Here is a 25,085-nt window from a genome sequence, read left to right on the forward strand (position 1 = left end):
GCTCAATCTTTCATAAAAAAAAACAGGTGTTCACATATCCAAACATCTGCTTCCTTAATTAATGTACCACTATGTGCTCCAATCATCCACATACAGTGGGTACGGAAAGTATTCAGACCCCCTTAAAATTTTCACTCTTTGTTATATTGCAGCCATTTGCTAAAATCATTTAAGTTCATTCTTCTTCCTCATGAATGTACACATAGCACCCCATACTGACAGAAAAACACAGAATTGTTGACATTGTTGCAGATTTATTAAAAAAGAAAAACTGAAATATCACATGGTCCTAAGTATTCAGACCCTTTGCCCAGTATTTAGTAGAAGCCCCCTTTTGATCTAATACAGCCAGGAGTCTTTTTGGGAAAGATGCAACAAGTCTTTCACACCTGGATTTGGGGATCCTCTGCCATTCCTCCTTGCAGATCCTCTCCAGTTCTGTCAGGTTGGATGGTAAACGTTGGTGGACAGCCATTTTTAGGTCTCTCCAGAGATGCTCAATTGGGTTTAAGTCAGGGCTCTGGCTGGGCCATTTAAGAACAGTCACGGAGTTGTTGTGAAGCCACTGCTTCGTTATTTTAGCTGTGTGCTTAGGGTCATTGTCTTGTTGGAAGGTAAACCTTCGGCCCAGTCTGAGGTCCAGAGCACTCTAGAGAAGGTTTTTGTCCAGGATATCCCTGTACTTGGCCGCATTCATCTTTCCCTCGATTGCAACCAGTCGTCCTGTCCCTGCAGCTGAAAAACACCCCCACAGCATGATGCTGCCACCACCATGCTTCACTGTTGGGACTGTATTGGACAGGTGATGAGCAGTGCCTGGTTTTCTCCACACATACCGCTTAGAATTAAGGCCAAAAAGTTCTATTTTGGTCTCATCAGACCAGAGAATCTTATTTCTCACCATCTTGGAGTCCTTCAGGTGTTTTTTAGCAAACTCCATGCGGGCTTTCATGTGTCTTACACTGAGGCGAGGCTTCCGTCGGGCCACTCTGCCATAAAGCCCCGACTGATGGAGGGCTGCAGTGATGGTTGACTTTCTACAACTTTCTCCCATCTCCTGACTGCATCTCTGGAGCTCAGCCACAGTGATCTTTGGGTTCTTCTTTACCTCTCTCACCAAGGCTCTTCTCCCCCGATAGCTCAGTTTGGCCGGACGACCAGCTCTAGGAAGGGTTCTGGTCGTCCCAAACGTCTTCCATTTGAGGATTATGGAGGCCACTGTGCTCTTAGGAACCTTAAGTGCAGCAGAAATCTTTTTGTAACCTTGGCCAGATCTGTGCCTTGCCCCAATTCTGTCTCTGAGCTCTTCAGGCAGTTCCTTTGACCTCATGATTCTCATTTGCTCTGACATGCATTGTGATCTGGAAGGTCTTATATAGACAGGTGTGTGGCTTTCTTAATCAAGTCCAATCAGTATAATCAAACACAGCTGGACTCAAATGAAGGTGTAGAACCATCTCAAGGATGATCAGAAGAAATGGAAAGCACCTGAGTTAAATATATGAGTGTCACAGCAAAGGGTCTGAATACTTAGGACCATGTGATATTTCAGTTTTTCTTTTTTAATAAATCTGCAACAATGTCAACAATTCTGTGTTTTTCTGTCAGTATGGGGTGCTATGTGTACATTCATGTGGAAGAAGAATGAACTTAAATGATTTTAGCAAATGGCTGCAATATAACAAAGAGTGAAAAATTTAAGGGGGTCTGAATACTTTCCGTACCCACTGTACATTAGTGATAATCCCCTGATCGGATGTGCCCTCCTCTGGGGGATAAGACCAACCAATGGTCTATATCCCCTCCCTGGGGAGCTGTTTTATGCCATTTCACTCCTTTGGTGGCAATCTTGAGTTTATGAAGAGGTGTATTTTACTGTGCTAACCTAATATTAGTAAACCAAGAAAAGTGCACGTGCAAACGTGTAATCAATTCTTAAAGTAATAAATAAATAAATATATCGATCCTGATGCAAATGGAATAAATAATGTAAACAATGAAGTCTAATTGTGATAAATCATCCACTAAAGTGCAAATGCAAACTTGTGAAAAATTACTTGCAATATATGCAAATCAAATAGATTATTAGTGCAAATATATCCAATATGTGAATTAATATACATATAATTAATGACATTGAATTAAAAAATTAATTAATTAAAAATAGTCCGTGAATGAATACATAAATCTTTAAAGTGCAAAAACGTGCTCAAAAAGTCTCTGGTGTGCTGGATGGGATCGTGCGTGACGGTGGTTCTTAATTATATGTATATTAATTCACATATTGGATATATTTGCACTAATAATCTATTTGATTTGCATATATTGCAAGTAATTTTTCACAAGTTTGCATTTGCACTTTAGTGGATGATTTATCACAATTAGACTTCATTGTTTACATTATTTATTCCATTTGCATCAGGATCAATATATTTATTTATTTATTACTTTAAGAATTGATTACACGTTTGCACGTGCACTTTTCTTGGTTTACTAATATTAGGTTAGCGCAGTAAAATACACCTCTTCATTTTCCTAAGATCACTTTCTACCAGCTAGGGTCTTTGATTACTTGCTGCTTTCCCATATTTACCTGAATATTTACCTAGGCGCGAGTATAACCATCTCTTAAATCTTGAGTTTAGAATCCTTCTCTTACACCTATCTCCAAAGCTGGACATGGTGCTTTATCTTTTAAAACAACCGGTTTATTAAGCACTAAATATAAAAACACTCACATTTTCCTGGTGCTTAGAGTGCACCAAACTGTAAAAAGCATTCAGTTCTCATAGTGCGGGTATAAGACAATCAGACAGTATTACCACGGTATGCTCACAATGCGTGCCCCAGCGTGATGACAGATTGCCCCCTCCCCTACGTGTTACGCCACAGGGTCACTTGGCTTCCTCGGGGAATATCTTAAATTAATATAATTTTAATATAATAATACATACAGTATGTTGTAGATACAAATACACAAAATATTCATAATTTGATTTTCAAGTTCAGTATGATACAAAGTCAAACAAGGTTAGGTACTGCTTTGGTTACAGAAATAACATCACTTGGTTTGTATGCTCATGTCTGTGCAGTTTATACATCCTGCTGATACCTATCCCCTGGCCCTATCCCCTGGCTCTTCAGTATCATGTGAGAACATTAAGACAGGCACAATAAAAAAAATGCCCCTCCCCCCTCTCAGAGGACCAGTATATTCTTCCACCACAAGTGTCCCAGAAAATGTTATGAGGGTTTCTTGTGCTTCAAACATGGAGTCTAAATATGTTTGGACCCTTTTAGTGATTTTGTAAAGTAAGCATTTTTTTTTTCACTATGGAGCAGAAAAAAGAAATTAAAAAACAAAGAATGATTAATTGAGTCACGGGTCTTCTATTGTTCCAGTCTCATCTTTGAAAAACAGTGTAGAATTAACTTTTGTGAACAAAGCTCACTACACTAGTATCTGTACTTTGGATCATCTTAAAAATAAAAGTGATGACTTTAACCTAGTTCCCATGTTTTTGTTGGTATTTTGATGCATGAAATTTATTAAAGTTTATTAAGTAATATCAATAATCTTTAATTGTTATATAAAGCCATTATGGGATTAATGAGCTCCTCTAAACTGGTTTCAGTTAAAAGTTTGATGGACACAGGAACACTACATTTACTTGAACACAAATGGAGTCTTTCGAATGGAGATTCTATCTACAGGCCTGAAAAAAAAATTGGTATTGAACAATAATGTACAGCTGAATATCAGACAGTGACTGTAATTAGTAATGAAGACACACAGATGGGGAAAGACACAACCACATCTGAACTTTGAGCAATGGAGCAAAATAACATTCCTTTGTGAATCAAAAAGTTGAATTCTGATTTCTTTACCGCAAAAATTAATATTTATAGCTGAAATTAAATTAAATGCCTATTTATTCCTACCCCCTATTGCAAGGTTTTTTCATCTCTGGAGAAAGGGATTAGCTGAATATCATAAGTATTGCTCCCACAGACTTTGACCTCAGCATACAACTGTTTACAACCCTTTCAACCTCATCTACTAATGTGGTAAAGTAATGTGCTACTAATATATCAATGTACTCATTTTCCTGGGAGAGGGCAGATATCTATTCAAACTTTCATATTCCACAATAAGCCCCCCCCCCCCCACCCCACCCCACCCTACCCTCATTACCTCAACCCCTTTTTTGGATTCTGAAGGGAAAAAGTTATATGCAAAGGGCAGGAGGCTTTGAAAAGTCACGGGGGCCAGTTATAGTACATGGAAGGGGAAACCTCATGCTTACCCCCATGCAGGGTAAATTCCTGGTTAAGGGTATGGTTGGAATATTAACCACTTTAATACAGGGCACTTCCCTCCCTTCCCGCCCAGGCCAATTTTCCCCTTTTAGCGCTGTTGCATTTTGAATGACAATTGTGCAGTCACGCAACACTGTACCTACACCAAATTTATGTCATTTTCCCCCCACAAATAGAGCTTTCTTTTGGTGGTATTTGATCACCTCTGGGTTTTTTTCTTTTTGCTAAACAAATAAAAAAAGACCGAAAAGTTTGAAAAAAAAAAAAAAATTTTTTGTTTATGTTATACAATTTTGTAAATAAATACGTTTTTTCCTGGACTGATGAGCACTGATGAGACTGCACTGACAGGCACTGATGAGGAGGCACTGATGGGGTGGCACTGATGGGGTGGCACTGATAGGCGGCACTGATATGCGGTACTGATAGGCACTGATATGTGGCACTGATAGGTAGCACTGATATGCAGCATTGGTGGGCACTGATAGGCGGCACTGCTGGGCACTGATAGGCGGCATTGATGGGCACTGATAGGTGGCACTGTCGGGCACTGATAGGTGGCACTGACGGGCACTAATGGGCACTGATAAGCGGCACTGGTGGGCACTGATGGGCACTGATGGGCGGCACTGATCGGCACTGACGGGCGGCACTGATGGGCACTAATGGGCACTGATAGGCGGCACCGGTGGGCAATAATGGGCACTGGTGGGCGACACTAAAGGATGGCAATGATGGGCACTTGTGGGCAGCACTGATAGGGAGGGCACTGGTGGGCAGCACTGATGGGGAGGGCTATGGGGGGCTCCCTGAGCCCTGATTGCCATCCCTGGTGGCCATAGTGGGCATCCCTGGGGTCATAGTGGGCATCCCTGGGGTCATAGTGGGCATCCCTGGTGGATCTAGTGGCATCCCCCCCCCCGAGGGTCTGCACTGGTAATCAATGATCTGATTACCAGTGCCGACCCCCCCCCCCCCCCTGTCAGGGGAGCCGCCGATCGGCGCTCCTTTACTCGTGCCTGTCAGGCACGAACTAAGGAAAGCCGATCAACGGCTTTTCCTATTTTACCGAGATCGGAGATGCAGGGTGTCAGACTGACACCTCGCATCACCGATCGCCGCTCTGCGCGCCCCCAGGGGGCGCCCAGAGGTGTGTTATCCTGCCGCCGTCATATGACGTCTGGTCAGGATAACACAGCCACATTCCCGCCGTCATTTGTCTATAGGGCGGGCGGGAAGTGGTTAAAAGGAACACTGTGCTTTTTTCCCCATTTTTTAAATTACTACTTTCAAACTGCATTAAGTCAGATTGGGGAGCTGCTGCTGTACAGTATGTAAGCCAAGCCAATTGTAAAAATGAAAAATCAATTCCACAAAAAATACAGTGCTGTGAAAAAGAATTTGCCCCCCTTCCTGATTTTTTATTTGTTTTGCATATTTGTTGCACTTAAATTATTCAGATCACCAAACATATTTTAATGTTGGGATCCAAACTTGGGTGTGACCGCTCCAGGTGAGGCAGTATCAGGTGCTGGTCGGATCCGTCATCCGGTAACTAGTTAGTAGAGGAAAAAGTGACCGCACTCTGATGTTGAAATCAAAAAAGGAGTGATTTATTCTACATCAAACAAACATCAAAAATTCAAACTGTGAGACATGGGACAAAAAGGTAGACGCGTTTCACGACTGAGAATGTCGCTTACTCATTACCAAGTACTGAGTCATGAAACGCGTCTACCTTTTTGTCCCATGTCTCACAGTTTGAATTTTTGATGTTTGTTTGATGTAGAATAAATCACTCCTTTTTTGATTTCAACATCAGAGTGCGGTCACTTTTTCCTCTACTAACTATATTTTAATGTTGCCCTCGAAACCTCATGTATAATATTTTACTTTTTTTTTTTTTTTTTGCAACGGTAATCAAAAGAGTGAAAACAAATAAAACATTTTAATTTTAAGCTTTTTTAGCTGTTTATGTATTATCAGTATAAAATACTACTACTTCTGTACACGGGAAAACCACATAAGTAAGCTGCAGCTGTACACAGAGATGTTGGTGTCAACATGGCAGGGCTGTAAAGCAAGGGAGGGCATTTTGCTGTTAATGGCTGAAAACTGGCATATCCTTTTTTTTTGTGCTATACTGCATTTACATTGACTCAGTAGCAAGTGGTATAACTTGGGTTTTGAACTCCAATTTTTCAGAATGCAATTGGCAGCATATTTAGAAAAAAAAAAAAAAAATGTAATAAAAGATTTTTAACAAATTCAGTGACGGATTTCACAAACACATTATTGGTATGGTAAAAACTGTATTCGACAATATGCTCTCCTACCTCTCACATACCCAAAGGGTATCATATAAGTATGCCTTAGTCACTTTGTAGGAACAGGGCAGGGTCCAGAAACAAGAAAGTGCATTCTGGATCTCATTTGCTGAAAACTGGCACACCCAACTACATTTACTGTGGCTCAATAGTGGCAGGATTACAGAAATAAATCCAAAATGATTCTATTTAGTAAAGTAGACATCTCAAGGTTTTTGGCAAGGAGTGTTTCAGTGGCAATGTTTCAATATCACAAATTTTATCTTTTAAGTATTGTAGTCTATTCTAAAGCATTATATGTTATTTTTTTCAGGACTTATAGTTCTTTAACCACTTTACCACCGGAGGATTTTGCTGTCTTCCGTCCAGGCCACTTTTTGCGATTCGGCGCTGTGCAACTTCAACTGACAATTGCGCGGTCGTGCGACGTCGTACCCAAACGAAATTTACGTCCTTTTTTTCCCACAAACAGAGCTTTCTTTTGGTGGTATTTGATCACCTGTGCGATTTTTACTTTTTGCGCTATAAACAAAAAAAGAGCGTTTATTTTGAAAAAATAACAATATTTTTAACATTTTTTTATATGAAATTCCCCCCAAAAAAGATGTAAAAATCAATTTTTTTAAAAAATTTTTGGCCAATTTGTTTTCTGCTACCTATGTTTGGTAAACAAAAAATTGCAATAAGCGTATTTTGATTGTTTTGCGCAAAAGTTATTGCGTTTACTAACAAAGGGAAAGATTTCTGTCATTTTTGGTGTTTTTTTTTAACGCGTAATGGCGGCGATCTGCGATGTTTTTTGCGGGACTGCGACATTGCGGCGGACAGATCGGACCCTTGACTGACATTTTTGACACTTTTGGGGGTACCAGTGACATTACTGCAGTAATCAGTGCTATACATATGCACTGTTACTGTAAAAATGACACTGGCAGGGAAGGGGTTAATTTTATTGGAGAGGGAGGGGTTAATGTATGCCTGGTGCTTACTGACGTGTAGGGGGGGAGGTGACTGAGTGAGCCAGGGACAGATCGGATGTCCAGCTATGCTGAACAGTCCGGTCTGTCACTCCCTGTCACTATGGAGATCCGCCCGCTTGTGTTTACACAGGCGGGCGGATCTCCACACTAGATCCCCGGCGATTGGGGCAGAGCAGCGGCGATCGCTGCTGCTCCTCCCCTGGCCCGACTCCCGCTGTGAATGAAAACAGCGGGAGTGAGCCTCCGGTGGCGCACAAGCGCCGCCCAGAAGGGGGAGTGTCTGACGACGTAGTACTACGTCGTCAGACGATAATGAGCCACTCTGCCGCAGTAATATTACTGTGGGCAGTGGTAAAGTGGTTAATTTTGCAAAAAATTTAGATACATATATTTTTATTTCCACAGTATATTTTTTTAAATAAATAGTAAAAAATTAGAAAAAAATAGTAATTTTCTGCAATTTTTTCCATTGCATCATTTGCATAATTTTGACATACTCAACAATGTGCACTAAAATATAATCAACAAAGTATTCTAATTGATATAATATAACATGAGTGTGACTTTTAGGTAATGTAGGGGAAAAGTAAAGCTCAAAATACTTTAGAAGAGTTCTGTTCCCTTTTGATACTACATTGTGATGTGTGCGGGGAAAAAAGATGGGTTGCATAAATGGTCGATGTAATACTGAGATAACAATAAATTGGGTTCATGAGGGCACAGATTAGCATAACCACCATTTTTTAACAGTTGTTTTCAAAGGTTTAAATGATCTTGCATTAACCTTGCACTATACGAGCATTTGATGTATGGACAGCAAACACAAGTGTTATCCAGTTCTCCCGGTTGCAGTTCTTCCGGTTGGGTGTTTCAGTGGCAATGTTTCAATATCACAAATTATATCTTTAAAGTTTTGTAGTCTACTCTAAAGCATTATATGTTAATTTATTTCAGGACTAATTGTTCTTTAATTTGGCAAAAAAATTTAGATACATATATTTTTATTTCCATAGTATTTTGTTTTTAAATAAATAGTAAATAATTAGAAAAAAATAGTAATTTTCTGCAATTTTTCCATTGCATCATTTGCATAATTTTGACATCCTCAAAAATGTGCACTAAAATATAATCAACAAAGTATGCTAATTGATATAATATAACATGAGTGTAACTTTTAGGTAATGTAGGGGAAAAGTAAAGTTCAAAATACTTTAGAAGAGTTCTGTTTCCTTTTGATACTTCATTGCGTTGTGTGCGGGGAAAAAAGATGGTTTGCATAAATGGTCGATGTAATACTGAGATAACAATAAATTAATAAATTAGCATAACCACCATTTTTTCACAGGTGTTTTCAAAGGTTTAAATGATCTTGCATTTACCTTGCACTATATGAGCATTTGATGTATGAACAGCAAACACAAGTGTCATCCAGTTCTCCCGGTTGCAACTAAAGCCCCGTACACACGTAGCGATAAATATTCGGCCACTGACCGATCGGCCGATTGTAGGCTTGTTACTATGATGCTTCCGACAACCGACAGCGAATTTTCGGCCGAACAGAATCTGGCGTGCAGACTTTAAAATTTTTGTTGGCCGTCACCAGAACGGCCGATTGTTCGACAGTCAGTACAGAATTCGGCCGACAAACAGCAGATTAGCAAGACTGGGCATGCTCAGAAAAGAAAAAACACACGGAAAGTTAACCATCACATGACATCACTTCTGCAGTCGGCTGTTGTTGGCCGACAAAATTCGAGTGCAGTCTTTAGCACTTTTCAGCCGACAGGACAGCAACGGACAAAAGATGGCCGATCGTTCGGCCGACAATAGCTACGTGTGTACAGGGCTTAAGACTTTATTCAGATGGACATAGGGACACATCCTGTGTGCAGGCTCCCATTTTGTTTTGGCAGCGACATCTGTCCCAGGCTGTGTGAAGAAAGCCTAAAGAGGTGGATGCAGGTGCAGCGACTGCAAGGACACAGCCGTATGTAGCCACATGTCAAAACTGTGGGCAAGAGCGGCTGCAGGGATCTGAACAATGTGCTTTTGGATCTGTGTACCCTCTCCTGTCTGCGTGTCAAATTTTGACATGTAACTGTGTCCATGCAGATGCTGCACCTGTGACCACCTCTATAGGGCTAACATCTGAACCGGTGTGTAACTGCTCTACCAGTGCAAAAAGTGCTCCAATAAATACATAAATGAGTAAAAAACTAAATAAATTAATTTAATCGAATAGATGAAAAGCTGTGAATAGATGAATAGATGTGGGTAAATAAACGTATTACACTATATACTGTCCATTTTTTGGAATTTTTTATTCTCCACATCTAATATATGAGTAACAGCGGGATCCACCAGGAGAAGAGATAACGTAGTTGTCTGGATGTCTGGCTCTAAGTTATAACGCTTGTAGGCTGCTTGTTGGGCTGATGGGTCTGGTGAGCGCAGGATTTAGTAACACGTGATGGAGCACGTTTGATCATCTGGAAGAAGAATTTGAGCACTTTATTGTAACTGTTGATGAACACGGTGATTGAATTCACATGTTGACTTTATGGACTTCTAATATATATTCGCCATTCATTCAGTTTTTAATGCATTAATGATTCATTATTTTGCACATATTGTGTATATGGTTTTTGTCAAATATATTGGGCTAGCACTTTCCTTTATTTTTATTCTGTTCTTAAAGCGTTACTCTGACACTTAAAGAGGCCTTGATACTATAATTACTTTACATTTGGTGGGTTTGGTGGCCTCTCATGTTTTTCTATTGGTTTTTACCTGATGATATTTTTCAACTTCCTTAACCACTTGCCGACCGCTTACCGCACATATACTGTGGCAGTGTGGCTCTCCCAGGCAAACCGACCCAGGTATACGTCAGTCTACTGGTGGCAGCTAGGGTCGAGCGCTTGCTGCTAGCGGTGCGCTCCCGATCGTCAGCTGGGAAGCCGATGCAGTGGGCAGGTGGCTCCGATTGCCGCCTGACACTCGCGATCGTTCCCCGCTGAGAGAGAAGGACGGTCAGCTGTTGTAAACACAGCCGACCGTCCTTCTCCCTGGGATGATCACAGAGCTCATGTGATCCTGCTATATAGGATCACATGTCTCTATGGTAATTTCAGAAGCCACGCCCCCCCACAGTTAGAATCACTCCCCTAGGCTCACATTTAACCCAAAGATCACCCACAGGGTTAACCCCTTCCCTGCCAATGGCATTATTATAGTAACAGTGCATATTTTTAGCACTGATTACTGTAGTAATGTCACTGGTACCCCCAAAAGTTTCAAAAATGTCAGTTAGAGGTCTGATCTGTCCGCCGCAATGTCACAGTCTGGCAAGAAATCGCAGATTGCCGCCATTATTAGTAAAAAAAAAAAACAAAAAACAATAAAAATGACATAAATCTTTGCCGTAGTTACTGAATGTGATAACTTTTGCGCAAACCAAACAAAATACGCTTATTGCGATTTTCTTTTACAAAAAATATGTAGCAGAAAACAAATTGGCATAAAATGTTAAAAAAATTAGATTTTTACATTTTTTGGGGGGAATGTCATATGGTAGAATGTGAAAAATATATATTTTTTTTTTTCAAAATTGTCACTCTTTTTTTATAAAAAAAATAATAATAAATAAAAATTGTAGAGGTGATCAAATACCACCAAAAGAAAACTCTATTTGTGGGGGAAAAAAAAGATGCACATTTTGTTTGGGCACAGCGTTGCACAACTGCGCAATTGTCCGTTAAAGTAACGCAGTGCCGAATCGCAAAATAGGGCCTGGTCATTAAGGGGGCAAATACTTCTGGTTAAAGTGGTTAAGAGACCAAGCTGTCCGGCAAGAATGGAAGTTAAAAGGGTTCAGACTAACCATTTATCACTGACAAGGGTGCTTACAGTGGTCAGCTTTTATTCATTTAGTTAGGAAAACAAAAACTGTTTCTGAAACTGCTTAAAAATGTGAGAAAATTGCATTATTATTATTATTATACAGGATTTATATAGCGCCAACAGTTTGCGCAGCGCTTTACAATGTAAGGGAAGACAATACAGTTACAATACAATTCAAAACAGGAGGAACTAGAGGGCCCTGCTCGTTAGAGCTTACAATCTAGAAGGGAGGGTCAAGTGAAACAAAAGGCAATAACCATGGGGGATGGGTTGATGGAGAAAATGGAGGTATATTTGTTAGGTGTGGGTAGGATAGGCTTCTCTGAAAAGGAGGGTTTTTAGAGAACGCCTAAAAGCTAATAGAGTAGGAGATAATCGGACAGATAAGGGTAAGGAGTTCCATAGGATTGGAGAGGCTCTGGAAAAGTCCTGGAGGCGAGCATGGGAGGAGGAGACAAAGGAGCTAGAGAGCAGGAGGCTTTGAGAGGAACGAAGAGAGCGATTAGGTTGGTATTTTGAGACTAGACTAGTGATGGTCTTGGTCATTGGTCAGTACAGCTACAGTATGTGGCCTTGCTGACCAATGAGAAGCCCATCAGAGGCTTATTTTTCTAATAAGGTGTCTAAGAAGAAAGAAGCGCCTCTCATCAGTCAGTATGGTCACTTGGTTGGACTAAAGAGCACTTGCCATTGCAAGCATTACAATGGATACTCACTCCAGGGCTGTTTATTATGGGCTACAGACTACTTCACTGGCAATGTGGGGCATCACTGCTGCTATGTGCAGTGGTGTCTCGAGGGTTGCAACATAAAGGAAGGGCAGCACTTTTCCAGGTGATATTGATCCTCTCCTTGATGACTGGGTGCTTGTTTAGTCTGTGATCTGACCAAATGGTCCAAGGAAGAAAGAGAGTGGCCACACTCCAGGATACAAGGAAAAATATTTTATTCCATAAAAATCATCCAACATCTAAAAAGGTAAATTCACGATAACATGACATACATGGAGGAGAGCATGGTTAACGCGTTTCACAAATTTATTTGTTTGGTCATAACCCTCTCGAGGGTTGGCCAGGATATTTGGAGTCAGTTCCTCATTTGTGAATAGGAGAATTTACCCTATATGTCAAGGGCTATATTAAACAAAAAACTTTGCTTTTTTTAAACTTTTCAGATTACTTTAACTGTCATCATATGTAGATCAAGTTGAACCTCTTTGAGCTTCAAGTGAATTCAACAGAGTAAATACAAAATTAAAGATAATGTCACTTTAGAATTTCTGAGTTCATGTCTGAACAATGTTTATAAACCATCAAATGATCCATTTTTAACCTAGCATTGGGTGTAAGTGACTGTATATTTACTCAGCAACTCCCAGCCGAGGAGACAGGGGAATGGCAGCAGCAGAGAAATACAGAGTGTTTTTTGAATGCCTTGTGTACTTTAAGTCCTGGTTCACACTACCGCGACTTGTCAGGCGACTTGGCCGCCTGACAAGTCGCGGTTCATTCAGTGCTATGGGAACCGTTCTAATAGGAGTGAATCAAGTCGCTTCGACTTAGAAAAAGGTTCCTGCACTACTTTTGACCGAAGTCGGAGCGACTTGCATTGACTTCCATTATGTGAAGTCCGTGCAAGTCGCGCCGAAGTCGCGGTGCACGGCGACTTCACTAGTCACCCGCGAAGTCGGATCGCCATAGTGTGAACCGACACTTATGATGTTTTTTTGGGCATGTATTGCATGTCCAATGTCAACAACTAGTTACATTTTAGCAGAGCTATTGGGATTTGTAAACAATATTGTTTTTAGCAGAAGATAAGGAAACTAGAAATGTGAAAAGGAAACTAAGAATTGACCTTGGGGTAGAAATTAGGAATACCTTATAATAAAGTGACCCTGTAACTACCAGGTCACTTCTCCACATAAGGCTGACTATAAAAGAAGAGTGCATTCACTTACCTTTCCAGTGGCCTATATGTTGAAAAGCCTCTTTGCTGCTCCATGTTGCTGCTTGTATTCGACGCAGTTGTGTTTGCCTCTTTTTTTGTACATGCATATAATGCATATAATGTATAGCTGCTCAGAACGCTTTTTGTCTTGTGTTCATCTTTTTGGAAAAAGTGAATTATCTTTTGGTATTTCAGATCTTTCCCTGAAATCACCTACCCTCTACCTATTATTCTGTATCTTCATTCTACATTATGACTTACAAGCCCTAATCCTAACCTTGCACAACCTGCCAGACTTTCTGTGTGCCACTAGGTTGTCCAGCAAACCCTATAGAATAAAAATACACTAAGAAATACATTTGCAAGAAAAAAAGCAGGTGGTATAAGTATATTTGCAAGAAAGAACCCATAAACCTGTACAGGTTGTTAGGTTGCTGGACATTTTATACTTTGTGTATTAGCAAATAGTTATTCCTTTCCCTGCATCACATTAAAAATGGCAACTGGAGCTAGAGCCTCTTCTGAGTGCAAAATCACATTACCACTCCTAACTGAAAAACATGATAGAACTTGAACTTAGAACATTGAACCAATTTTATCTTCAGCATACTGACCTTATCAATTGCAAATCCTTCTAAGCTCTTATCAGCTGCATCATGGCTTTCTGAACATCTTTATTCCTCAGGCTGTAGATCATGGGGTTGATCATCGGAGTGATCACCGTGTAAAAAACTGCCACTCTTTTGTCTGTGTTCTCTGTGACTGCATTTTCAGGTTTAGTGTACATAAATGTGGCTGTCCCATAGAAAATGACCACCACAACAAGGTGAGAAATACATGTGGAAAATGCTTTGTTCTTTCCCAAACGAATTGTCATGACTGCAGTTATGATTCGGATGTATGAAATAAGGACTAATAAAAGTGGGATGAAAAGCATGATCGGCAAGAAAACCAGTTTTAAGATATTGATTGCTGAGATGTCACTGCAAGAGAGCCGAAGCAACAAAGGGAGCTCACAGAAAAAGTGGTTCATTGTGTTAGGGCCACAGTATATAAGTCTGAACGTTAAATATGTTTCAAAAGATGCAGCAATGCAACCACTAAACCATGACATGCTGATCATCCAAAAACAAACAGTTGTGTTCATGATCATATTATAATGCAGAGGGATGCAGATAGCTACATATCGGTCATAGGCCATGAATGTCAGAAGCAGACACTGAGTTTGTCCCATGGTCAGGGAAACACAGAACTGGACAGCACAGCCAGTGAATGAAATACTCTTTTTAGATGAAAGAAAATGTACTAACATTTTGGGTACAATGGAGGAACTATAGCAGATGTCCAAGAAAGAGAGACTAGACAAGAAGATGTACATGGAGGTGTGCAAACGTTTGTCAGTCCTTACAGCCAGAATGAGAAGGAGATTCCCAGTCAATGTGGTCATGTAAACTACCAGGAAAATATGAAACAACAAAACCTGTAATAAAGGATCCATCGAGAGTCCAAGAAGAATGAACTCCGTAACAGTGCTTTGGTTTTGGGTGTACATATCAATCACTACAAATTGTGATGAAGAAATATTTTTGGATCATATAAAGTTATCATATGTGATAATATACATTGTACATGCTAATGCTGCCCCTTTCATTGTACGGTTTCATAGATAAGAAACCTTTAACCTCTGTTTTACTACAAAAAGCAAATGTATGAATGCCATCAATGTGTGAAAATTGTAGGTGTTTATCAGAAATGAAAATTTCTGGTAGACCATGTATCTCTGGAAAACACAATTCTAGTAATCTCGAAATTTTACCTAAACCAGTTCCCACCTGGCCTATAGCAAAATGATGGCTGGGTGGGATTTTTGGCATTCTGAGTGATTGTCAAATGATGTGTTCCCGGAATGTGCCTCTCGTGCCGCACAATCTGTCAACGGCTGTATCCATGGGACACAGCCAATGACTGACCACTGTACCGCTACTAGTAACATGTGTGATGGAATGTCCACAACCTGGCTTGGGTGCTTCCATCAGTATACAGCTTCCTCTAGTCTGGAACCAGGTATTATAGATGAATATTGCACCCAAGATTCAGATGACACTAGCTTAGGTGCAAAATGGAACTCAAACTCTATTGAAAGTTCACACAGAATATATAGCACACCAGATCAAGTAGAGCCTGATCACATTATCCTAAAAATGCAAACTGTAAACAGGGATATAATTAACATATGGAACAGCCAACATTATCATCAATCTAATAAAACTACTAGGCTAATACACAAGCCTAGGTGACTCAGTGCCTACACAGACAATGCTTGAATAATAAGAGATCCCACCCCAGTGCAGACTGTCTGGCACCAGTCTACAACAGTCTATGAGGCAGAGACAATACATTTTTCAAGCAGTCTGAAAAAGTGGAATTATTTTTTTTCTTCATAGATTTCTTGAGGGATATTGTTGATAAACATTTCTGTCCCAAGTGGAGGGGCTTCTCAAACCAAGTCTGCAGGAGAGCCACCATATTTCCTCTGACCAATAACCTGTACAAGAATAATATTACACCGTTCCATCCACTCCAGAAGGAATGCTTTATTCGGAGAATTATTTCAAGCCTCACTCTCAGCATTCATTAGGTTGTTGTCCATCATTAGAGAATGATCTGCTCCCTCCATGGGATCAGTGGCTAAACTGAACTCTTTACCATGCTCTGACCGGAAGAAGCAGACAAAGGCCCCCTTCTCCTCCATGAACCATAATCAGTGGGTAGGAGGCTTGTCCCTAGTCCACTTTAAAAGCCTCTGTCCCAGTTTGGTCTGTCACACTGTGTGATCATTGTGACCAATCACAGCAGATCAAATGGCAATTGTAAACAATGGATGGCCTCCTTCCATGCCATCTATTGTACAATTGTGTTGCTAGCTGTGATTGGTTACAGTAATCACATGGTACATACAGGGCCAATCACAGTCCACCTATCTGTATCAGGTAATTAGCTTTGACCAATCGCAGCTAATCACAACAAAACACACTGAATCAGTTTCATTCAGTAACAATGGTTGCTTATACCAATGAAATTCATGGATATAAGCAAACATAATGTTTAAAAAAAAATTCTGATCACTTCCCCAGAGTAGTAGTGTTACTATGGTAACACTATATTGCTCTGGTCACAGTGTGTTAAAAAAAAATTGTAAAAAAAAGAAAAGAAACAAATTATATACTGTATGTATATATATATATATATATATATATATATATATATATATATATATATATACAATGTTTCTCCGAAAATAAGACCTACCCTGAAAATAAGACCTACTGTGGTTTTCGGGGAGGGCTGCAATATAAGCCCTACTCTGAAAATAGGCCCTAGTTTAGTGTTTGTAAAATCCTAGAATCCACTCTATTACTGTTTTATATAATGTCCAATGTGTGTGTTTCTGTATTATAAATGTGCCAAATACCTTCATTACAGTGCTGCTCGGTGCTCAGCTCACCTACCGCTTCCCTCCTCCTCTTCTCCCATCTGTCAGCATGAAACTCAGCCCCCCCCCCCCCTCTTCAGTGCTCAGAGCGTGGAAGAGAGCTCCAGCGGGTCACAGAAGCGCTGTAACAAAGGCATTTGGCATACTTATATTACAGAAACACTCACATTTGACATGATATAATACTAATAATAGAGCGGATTCTAGGATTTTACATACACTTTTACTCGGTTCACACTGGGGATTCCTGACAGGCAGGGAGGGAGAGGGGGAGAGAAGACTGCACATTACATGTTAAGACCTTCTTCGAAAATAGGCCGTGCTGTGTGTTTTGGTGCTAAAGTTAATATAAGGCCCGGTATTATTTTGGGGGAAACATGGTGTGTGTGTGTGTGTGTGTGTGTGTATATATACATATATATATATATGTATATATATATATATATATATTTTTTTTTTTTTTAACATACTGTCAACAGTGTCCCTGATTATCGCTACACCTGGTATATGATAATGCTGTACTGCACTGGTGACAGTATGTAAAAAAAATATTGTGAAAAAAAATATTTTTTTCATTTCTTTAATCCATTTTCCAAAAAATTATAACTTCAAGAAACTCGCCATGCCTTGTACTGTCCTAGCATTTTTGGGCCTCAAAAAATATTGCTTTCATTTCATTAGGGTTGATCAATTTTCAGATATATTTACCTTAGTTTGTGGAGTTTCCTACAAACTAAATAATTTACACTGATTTGGGTTATTTTGACCAAAATAAATTTAGCAGAATACATTTTGATCTAAATTTATGAAGAAGGATTATTTATAACAGGAACAAAGAAAAACTTATTCTTTTTTTCAAAAGTTTGTCTCTTTTTCGTTTATTTAGCAAAAAAATTAAATTATTTAAATACCACCAAAAGAAAGCTCAAGTTGTGTAAAGAGAATTATAAAAAGTGAAAGTGCACGGTATTGAAGTGGGTAAATACTGTATATGTTCTACCTTAACCTCATGGCTGCAAAATCCTGCATGTACATAATGGAATGACTTTTTTTTTTTTACCTGAAATTCTGATAATGACACATTTTTGAGCCATAAGCTATTATGGTAGTATAGTTTTGCTATGAAAAAAAAAAAAAAAAAAAAACGCTACAATTAAAAAATATAACGAAAAACACTGAAAAACACTACTGCAAAAAAGCTGAAAAACTACTTCTACAGCTACAGTTTGCTACTGGCGTTTTGATAACATCCAGTGTGCATGAGGCCTAACGGTCTTGTAGCATACTGATGTAGTTAGTGCCCTCCCATAAGTTTATTCACAGTGTTAGACCAGTGTCAGTATCAGAACCTGCTAAGAGTCCAGGAGGAAAAGAAGAAAGCTGTGGGCAAACCACCAGAACGTCCCTAAAAGTCAGTATTAAGGCCTATCTAAACCCAGTAAGCTGTTGCTGTGGCTGTAGCTGCATATCTAAACTCAAAAAAAACAAAAAAAAGATATGCCACAGCTTTCTTCTTTTCCTCCTGGACTCTTAGCGGGAGTCTAATGGCACTTTTCCACTGCAAGTACCGGCTCGTACCGGCTCCGCTCTACTCGGCCCTGCTTGGCCCGGTTTGCTTTTCCACTGCTGGTACCGCATGGTATAGTGTCGGAACGGTTCGGTACGGTACGGTATAGGTTTGTTTTTCCACTAAAGTAGTACTAAAGTTAAGTGGGTGGGATAACAATGGGGTGGGTGGGATTCTCTGACCAATCAGTGGCTAGTAGTGACTGCATGCAAAGGATTGTGGGATATGGTACCAGTTTGGTACCTGTTGGAACCACAATCGAGTAGGTACTGTTTTTTCAGAGCCGTACCGTTCGGTTCCATGAAGTGGAAAAGCAAACCTATACCGTACCGTACCGAACCCTTCCGACCCTATACCATGCGGTACCAGCAGTGGAAAAGCACAAAAGCGTGCCGAACCGGCAGTGGAAAAGCGCCATAAGTGAATAAACTTACAGGAGGACACTAGCTACATCATTATGCTACAGAACATTTATTGTCCATTTTTAGTTAATTTTTCATATGGTAATTCAGCAAATACCATCATCAATCCAAATTTTATTGTAACTGTAATGTCTGCCTTCATTTTGTTAAGCGCTGCCCAAACTATTGGCGCTATAAAAATCCTGTATAATAATAAAAATAATAATCAATTTTGGTGCTAGCATGTCAACGCTCACCCACTCCACTGGATCTATGCAGAGAGCCATATTTTTCAACAATGCTGCTTCCCTGATTTGGATTACAAATATGTATTTTAATATGTATTTTTCTATTCATCTAGATCACATGGATGGAACAGAATTAGTGGTTTACAAAAAAAAAAAATAGCTTGGAACAAAGATAAGATTGTGATTTCAGTTTGTCTCACAGAAAGTGACAAGGATACTGCAAATCTGACAAGATCAACAGGTATTTGTATTTGTTTCTGAAAATGTACACGGAAAAGATAATAAAAGTCATGGAGCCACCACATCTAAGGACTGATAGTCTGCCATATTTTTATTCTGGGGTTTAGATGTCCTTTAGCAGAACTCAATCCAAAAATAGCAAGAAAAATATGTCCATTAAAAGATAAAATAACAAATCTTATTTTGTGGCAATATTCACCTTTGAGCCAGGGATTTCCAATGAAGTACTTTTTTTTCTGCCTTTAGATGCCCTAAAGCCTAGTACACACGCAACGATTATCAACTGACCTATCGTCCGTCTTTTGTCCAGAGTTGTGTTTTGTTGGTTGGAATGTGCCTAGACTGCACACACATTTTCTCGCCTAACAAAATTCTACTTCAGAAGTGATGTCATGTGTTGGTTTGATTTCTTTGTGTTCTTTCTTCTCTAAGCATGCCCAGTCTTGCTCATTAGATTTTTCCCTGTCGAAATCTGTACTGACTGCACGAAAATCGGCCGTGTTTTGACGGCAGACAAAAATTTTATAGTCTGCACACCAGATTTTTTTCGGCCGAAAAGTCGGAGTCGGTTGTCAGAAGCATCATACTAACAAGCCGAAAATCGGCAGATCGGTCGTTGGACGAAAATTCCCTGCCAATTTTCGACGCGTGTGTACGAGGCTTAAGTCTGATGGCACACATGCTCCAACTTACATCATCTGAGGTCATTCTGGTTCCACCCCAGATTTTCACTGGACAGTGGAAGTAGAAGCAGTGATAAACTCATCTCTTGATTACACTGATGTCTTCCTATTGGCATACTTCTTGTCAGCACTTACACTGATTGTCTTCTTGTGCTGCTTCTTTTTCTCACCCTCTAGTCTAGCAAGAGGCGGATTTTGGCTTAAATCTAACTACTTGCATTAAACAAAAAAAAATGTAATGATGTGCATATCACAGCTGCAATAATTACTATCTTTTATCAAAGCATATATTTTGTCAAAGCAGATAGTAAAAGCTTTGTTTAATATTCTGTACAACAAAAATACATGTAATGATTCTTTTTTTTTTTTTTTTTTTTTTAGAGAATTAAAAAAATCTTTTGTAATAATGACAGTAAGTGCCGGTTCACACTGAAGCGGCATGACTTCGGGGGGCGACCTGTGAAGTCGCGTGTACCGCGACTTCGACACGACTTGCACGGACTTCATATAATGAATGTCTATGCAAGTCGCTCCGAGGTCACCCCGAAGTAGTACAGGACCCTTTTTCTAAGTCGGAGCGACTTGTGTCGCTCCTATTAGAACGGGTCCTGTAGCACTGCATGGACACCATTGACAAATATCACTCTCCCATCTGAAGCCATCCAAACCATTCTCTCAGTGTCCCCCAAGTATCTGTCCCTCACTCCCAGTGACGGTGAACACCGCCACAACCTCATTAAGCCTTTCTTATCACAGGAGATGCTGAAGTCTACAAGTATACTTGCAACCACCGTGGGCACATATACTGTAGGCTACCTTATAGTCAACCATTTTATTCAGAACAATATATAAAGTGAATTAATGTTGTATATAAGTCAATTTACATGCTCCATCATAGCACTATATGACAGTTCATAAAATTGAACAATGCATTGTTAAAATTAAATGAAGATTTTTTTATTATGAATAATAGATTATTCGTGACAGACAGTCTTTCGGTATTTTAGAAATAGATGGGAAATTATACAAAATGCTTACATTTACCTTAATATTAAGCTTACCTCACTTTTACCTGAAATGATAATAGAAATAATGAAAAATAATAATTGCAATAATACGTATAATGCTGCTCTGTAGATTGCACCATAGTGCAACAATACATAGATTAAAGAGGTTTTTATTGTAGTATTCAATGTCTCATGAGCGTGTGTTGCTTAGTTCCCCAAAGACTTTTTTCTCCTTGCAGAATATTTTTCTTTTCTTATTGTTATTGCAAACTTTAAAGTGTACAAACATTTGCAATGCCCTAAACTGTATCATTGATAAAGTTAGGTATTGTGCTCTTTCGCTTTCCGGAGCCCTATCGTCAGGTCAGGTCTTTAAACCCTTTTTGTGGCAATCCTTGGAAGCACTGTCAAGATGCCCAGGGAAGACAGGGCGACATGGAAGTCCAACTACTTTCTAAAAATCATTCAACTGCTGGATGATTACCCAAAATGTTTTATCGTGGGGGCGGACAATGTTGGTTCAAAGCAAATGCAACAAATCCGTATGTCCCTGCGAGGAAAAGCTGTTGTCCTTATGGGAAAGAACACCATGATGCGCAAGGCAATCCGTGGTCACTTAGAAAACAACTCGGCTCTGGAGAAGCTTTTGCCTCACATAAAGGGGAATGTGGGCTTTGTTTTCACTAAGGAGGATCTCACTGAAGTACGAGATATGTTGTTGGCAAACAAGGTGCCAGCTTCTGCTCGTGTAGGTGCCATTGCCCCCTGTGATGTCACAGTGCCTGCTCAGAACACTGGTTTGTGCCCTGAGAAGACATCCTTCTTCCAGGCTTTGGGAATCACCTCAAAAATCTCTAGAGGAACTATTGAAATCTTGAGTGATGTACAGCTAATTAAGACTGGAGATAAAGTAGGTGCCAGCGAAGCCACCCTCCTGAACATCCTCAACATTTCCCCCTTCTCTTTTGGTTTGATCATCCAACAAGTATATGACAACGGCAGCATCTACAGCCCAGAGGTTCTGGATATCACTGAAGATGCTCTGCGTACTTACTTTTTAGAGGGTGTTCGCAACATTGCTAGTGTCTGCCTTCAAATTGGATATCCCACTATCGCCTCTATACCTCACTCTATCGTCAATGGGTAAAAACGAGTTCTTGCTCTTGCTGTGGAAACAGATTACAGCTTTCCATTGGCAGATAAGGTCAAGGCTTTCTTGGCAGACCCATCAGCCTTTGTGGTTGCTGCTCCTGCTGCTGAGACAGCTGCTGCTCTGGCTGCTTCAGCTGCACCAGCCCAAGAGGAAAAGGAAGAATCTGAGGAATCCGATGATGATATGGGCTTTGGGCTCTTTGACTAAGTTTGTTTTAGTCTGAAGTCTCATTAAATGCTTACATCTTTAAACTCAAAATGCTTGAATTCTTCTATCTGCTTCCTTAAAGTACATATATGGGCTATTTCATGAGAAATGGATTCGTTGTGGTGCAAGTCATTTGAGTAAGCTATTCTCGGCTTATAAATTACAGCCTTCTTGCAAAAAAAAAAAAAAAAAAGTTAGGTATTGTTTGTGAAATGCATGTAAAAATATATTAACATTGTGAAAAGTATATTACAAACCTGGACATCAATGAATACTTAAAGATTAACTCCTCTTTTGTTGAGGAAAAAAAATATTTCCATCTTGGTGATCTGTGTCCAGTATATTGCCAAGATTTTAACAAAACTTTGTTGCAGAGTCATACCTTTTGCTATTCTAGAGAAATAGTTGTTTGTTTGTCTGCGTTCATGTGCAGAATTAATCTGTATTGGAGTGGTTTTGTAATTATCAATCAGCTGTTGCACCTGCAGGGCTCTAATTAGGAACATTTCAGTGTCTGCATCCTTTTAGATGTGATTTACCTTTGGGAATTATTTACCAAAAATGAAATTTTTGTTGCAGGCAATGCTAAAAATGTAATTTGTAACTTAGTGCAGTCTTCTGGGAAAATCATTAGACTAATTAGACAAGCAGGAAACAACACCAGCAGGAATGTGTTGCTTAGTTCTCCAAATACTTTTTTCTGCTTGCAGAATATTTTTTTTTTTTCATATTGTTTTTTTTTCCATAATATATTTTATTTAGGAAAAATAACAGTGTGCAGTCTGCAAAAACAGTAAATGTACACTGATGTTGGGGGACGTGGTTTGGTTGAACTCAGGCCAACAAGAATGCCGCGTGCTCCTCCAGCATCAGCCCTACGGGCAGAAATCAATCCCAATCCATGCATATGAGCACTAATGCTGCACAGCCCCTAAACATCTGCGACCTGTAGCAGAAGATATCAAAGCCCCATTAGCTACAGCAATCACAGAACTCAGGAGAGAGATATTCAATGGCAATGCAGATGGATGAAATTGAGGAGACAACTTCACATCATGAGACAACTCCAAACATCCACACAATCCCAGAATATACAGCTCAGAGACCTCCAAAGATACATGGAAGACCTGGATAATCGTGGCCACCACCACAATCTGCGGGTAAGATGTCTCCCTGAAAGAGTTGGACATAGCCAACTTACCCAGGCTACTATAGCCATATTCAATGATCTGCTAGGCAGACCACCTGAAACTCCCATTGATTTTTAACGTCTACATAGAGCACTTAGACCCAGGAGCAGAGACACTGACTCTTCTAGAGACATAGTGTGCTGACTGTGTAATTTCAAACTAAAGGAAGAAATCCTGTGAAGGGCACAAGATCGTCACAACCTACTATGCCAAGGCACAGACATAAACATTTTTTAATATCTCTCACCCATCACCCACCAGAATAGAAGGGATCTACGCCCACTTCTCGATCTACTACGCTCTAAAGAGGTTCAATATCTCTCTTTTGCCTATCTGCCTCATCACAGGGCCGTATGGCTAGTCTACAAGTAACAGAAGACTTGACTACCTTCTGTGAAACACTTAATCTACCCCATATTGATATACCAGACTGGTATAAAACCTTCCGTCCTCCACACTTCAGAAGATCCACATCCATGGATGCCATACCAGTCAGAGATGACTTTCACATCTGGTGACATAGATCCGCCTCTTCAAGACCCGCCATATCCTCAGAACCAAGGATCCCCAGAAACAACAGTCCCACGGCATCCCCAGCTAACAGAAGAGCTCATCATGAGGGTTCTGAATGATTGACCTCCTTCCTTCTTCTTCCTTCTCGAAGTCTCAAAGTTAACACATCTTTGAACACACATCATACTTATTTCAATTACGATTCTCCTATTACAGAATTCCTGATATGAGAAGACCCCTACCATCAGGGATGATCTGATTCACTTCACAGTAACTATGACCACCGTCCCACCTGATTAGAAAAGAATCTCTGCCCTAAGTGGGTAACGCTCCCACATCTTCCGCTATATTGAAGAAAAAATGGTAACGTATGCAAAGTACATCTACTATCGGTTAGGGCCCCACTGTTTGGATGGCCTTAGACACTAAGACTCTCTCCACCCCATTCCACCATATCTACCCCAAAACAAAGATCTCAACCTGACTCCTAAAATTAACTGACTTTAGCCTTGGCACAGCAAATCACAAACTTGAACACTGATACCTAAAATCAACATGCCCATGTCGGTTGATTCCTAACCTTTTTTTTTATGTGGGCCCCAGATGAGTCATCCAAACTGTCTCCCCCTCCCCCTTCCCTTCTTACCCCCCCCCCCCCCCACCTCATTCCTAAGATTTCCACAACTGGATAATGTAGCTGGATTACTTATGATAATGGTTCATTGTTCTTGTTCTTTGCTCTTTTTGAAATTTGTGATTTTAACTGGTATTAGGGTCCACTTCCCATCAACATCCCCGAAAAAAGCAGTCAGGTCCTGACTCTGATGCATAAATTAAAAGCCAACATTGTGTTTCTACAAGAAACGCACTTCCGCTCACACAATGTCCCTAAGCTCACAGATC

General features: G+C 40.0%; 1 protein-coding gene and 1 pseudogene across 2 annotated transcripts; one reads left to right on the top strand and one right to left on the bottom strand.

Annotated features, from left to right (window-relative positions):
- Window positions 1-14,114: 14,114 nt before the first annotated feature.
- On the bottom strand, window positions 14,115-15,032 carry LOC309551096 (olfactory receptor 2D3-like; the record flags this gene model as incomplete). Its single annotated transcript, XM_082251542.1, has 1 exon — window positions 14,115-15,032. The coding sequence occupies one exon, from the start codon at window positions 15,030-15,032 to the stop codon at window positions 14,115-14,117; it is 918 nt and encodes a 305-aa protein (XP_082107668.1).
- A 6,439-nt stretch (window positions 15,033-21,471) lies between these two features.
- LOC309551099 (large ribosomal subunit protein uL10-like) lies at window positions 21,472-22,530 on the top strand (annotated as a pseudogene). Its single transcript has one exon. The product of its transcript is annotated as a large ribosomal subunit protein uL10-like (transcript).
- Window positions 22,531-25,085: the final 2,555 nt, after the last annotated feature.

This window comes from Pelophylax lessonae (assembly GCF_965119305.1).
Source record: "Pelophylax lessonae genome assembly, chromosome: 3".
Lineage (NCBI taxonomy): Eukaryota > Metazoa > Chordata > Amphibia > Anura > Ranidae > Pelophylax > Pelophylax lessonae.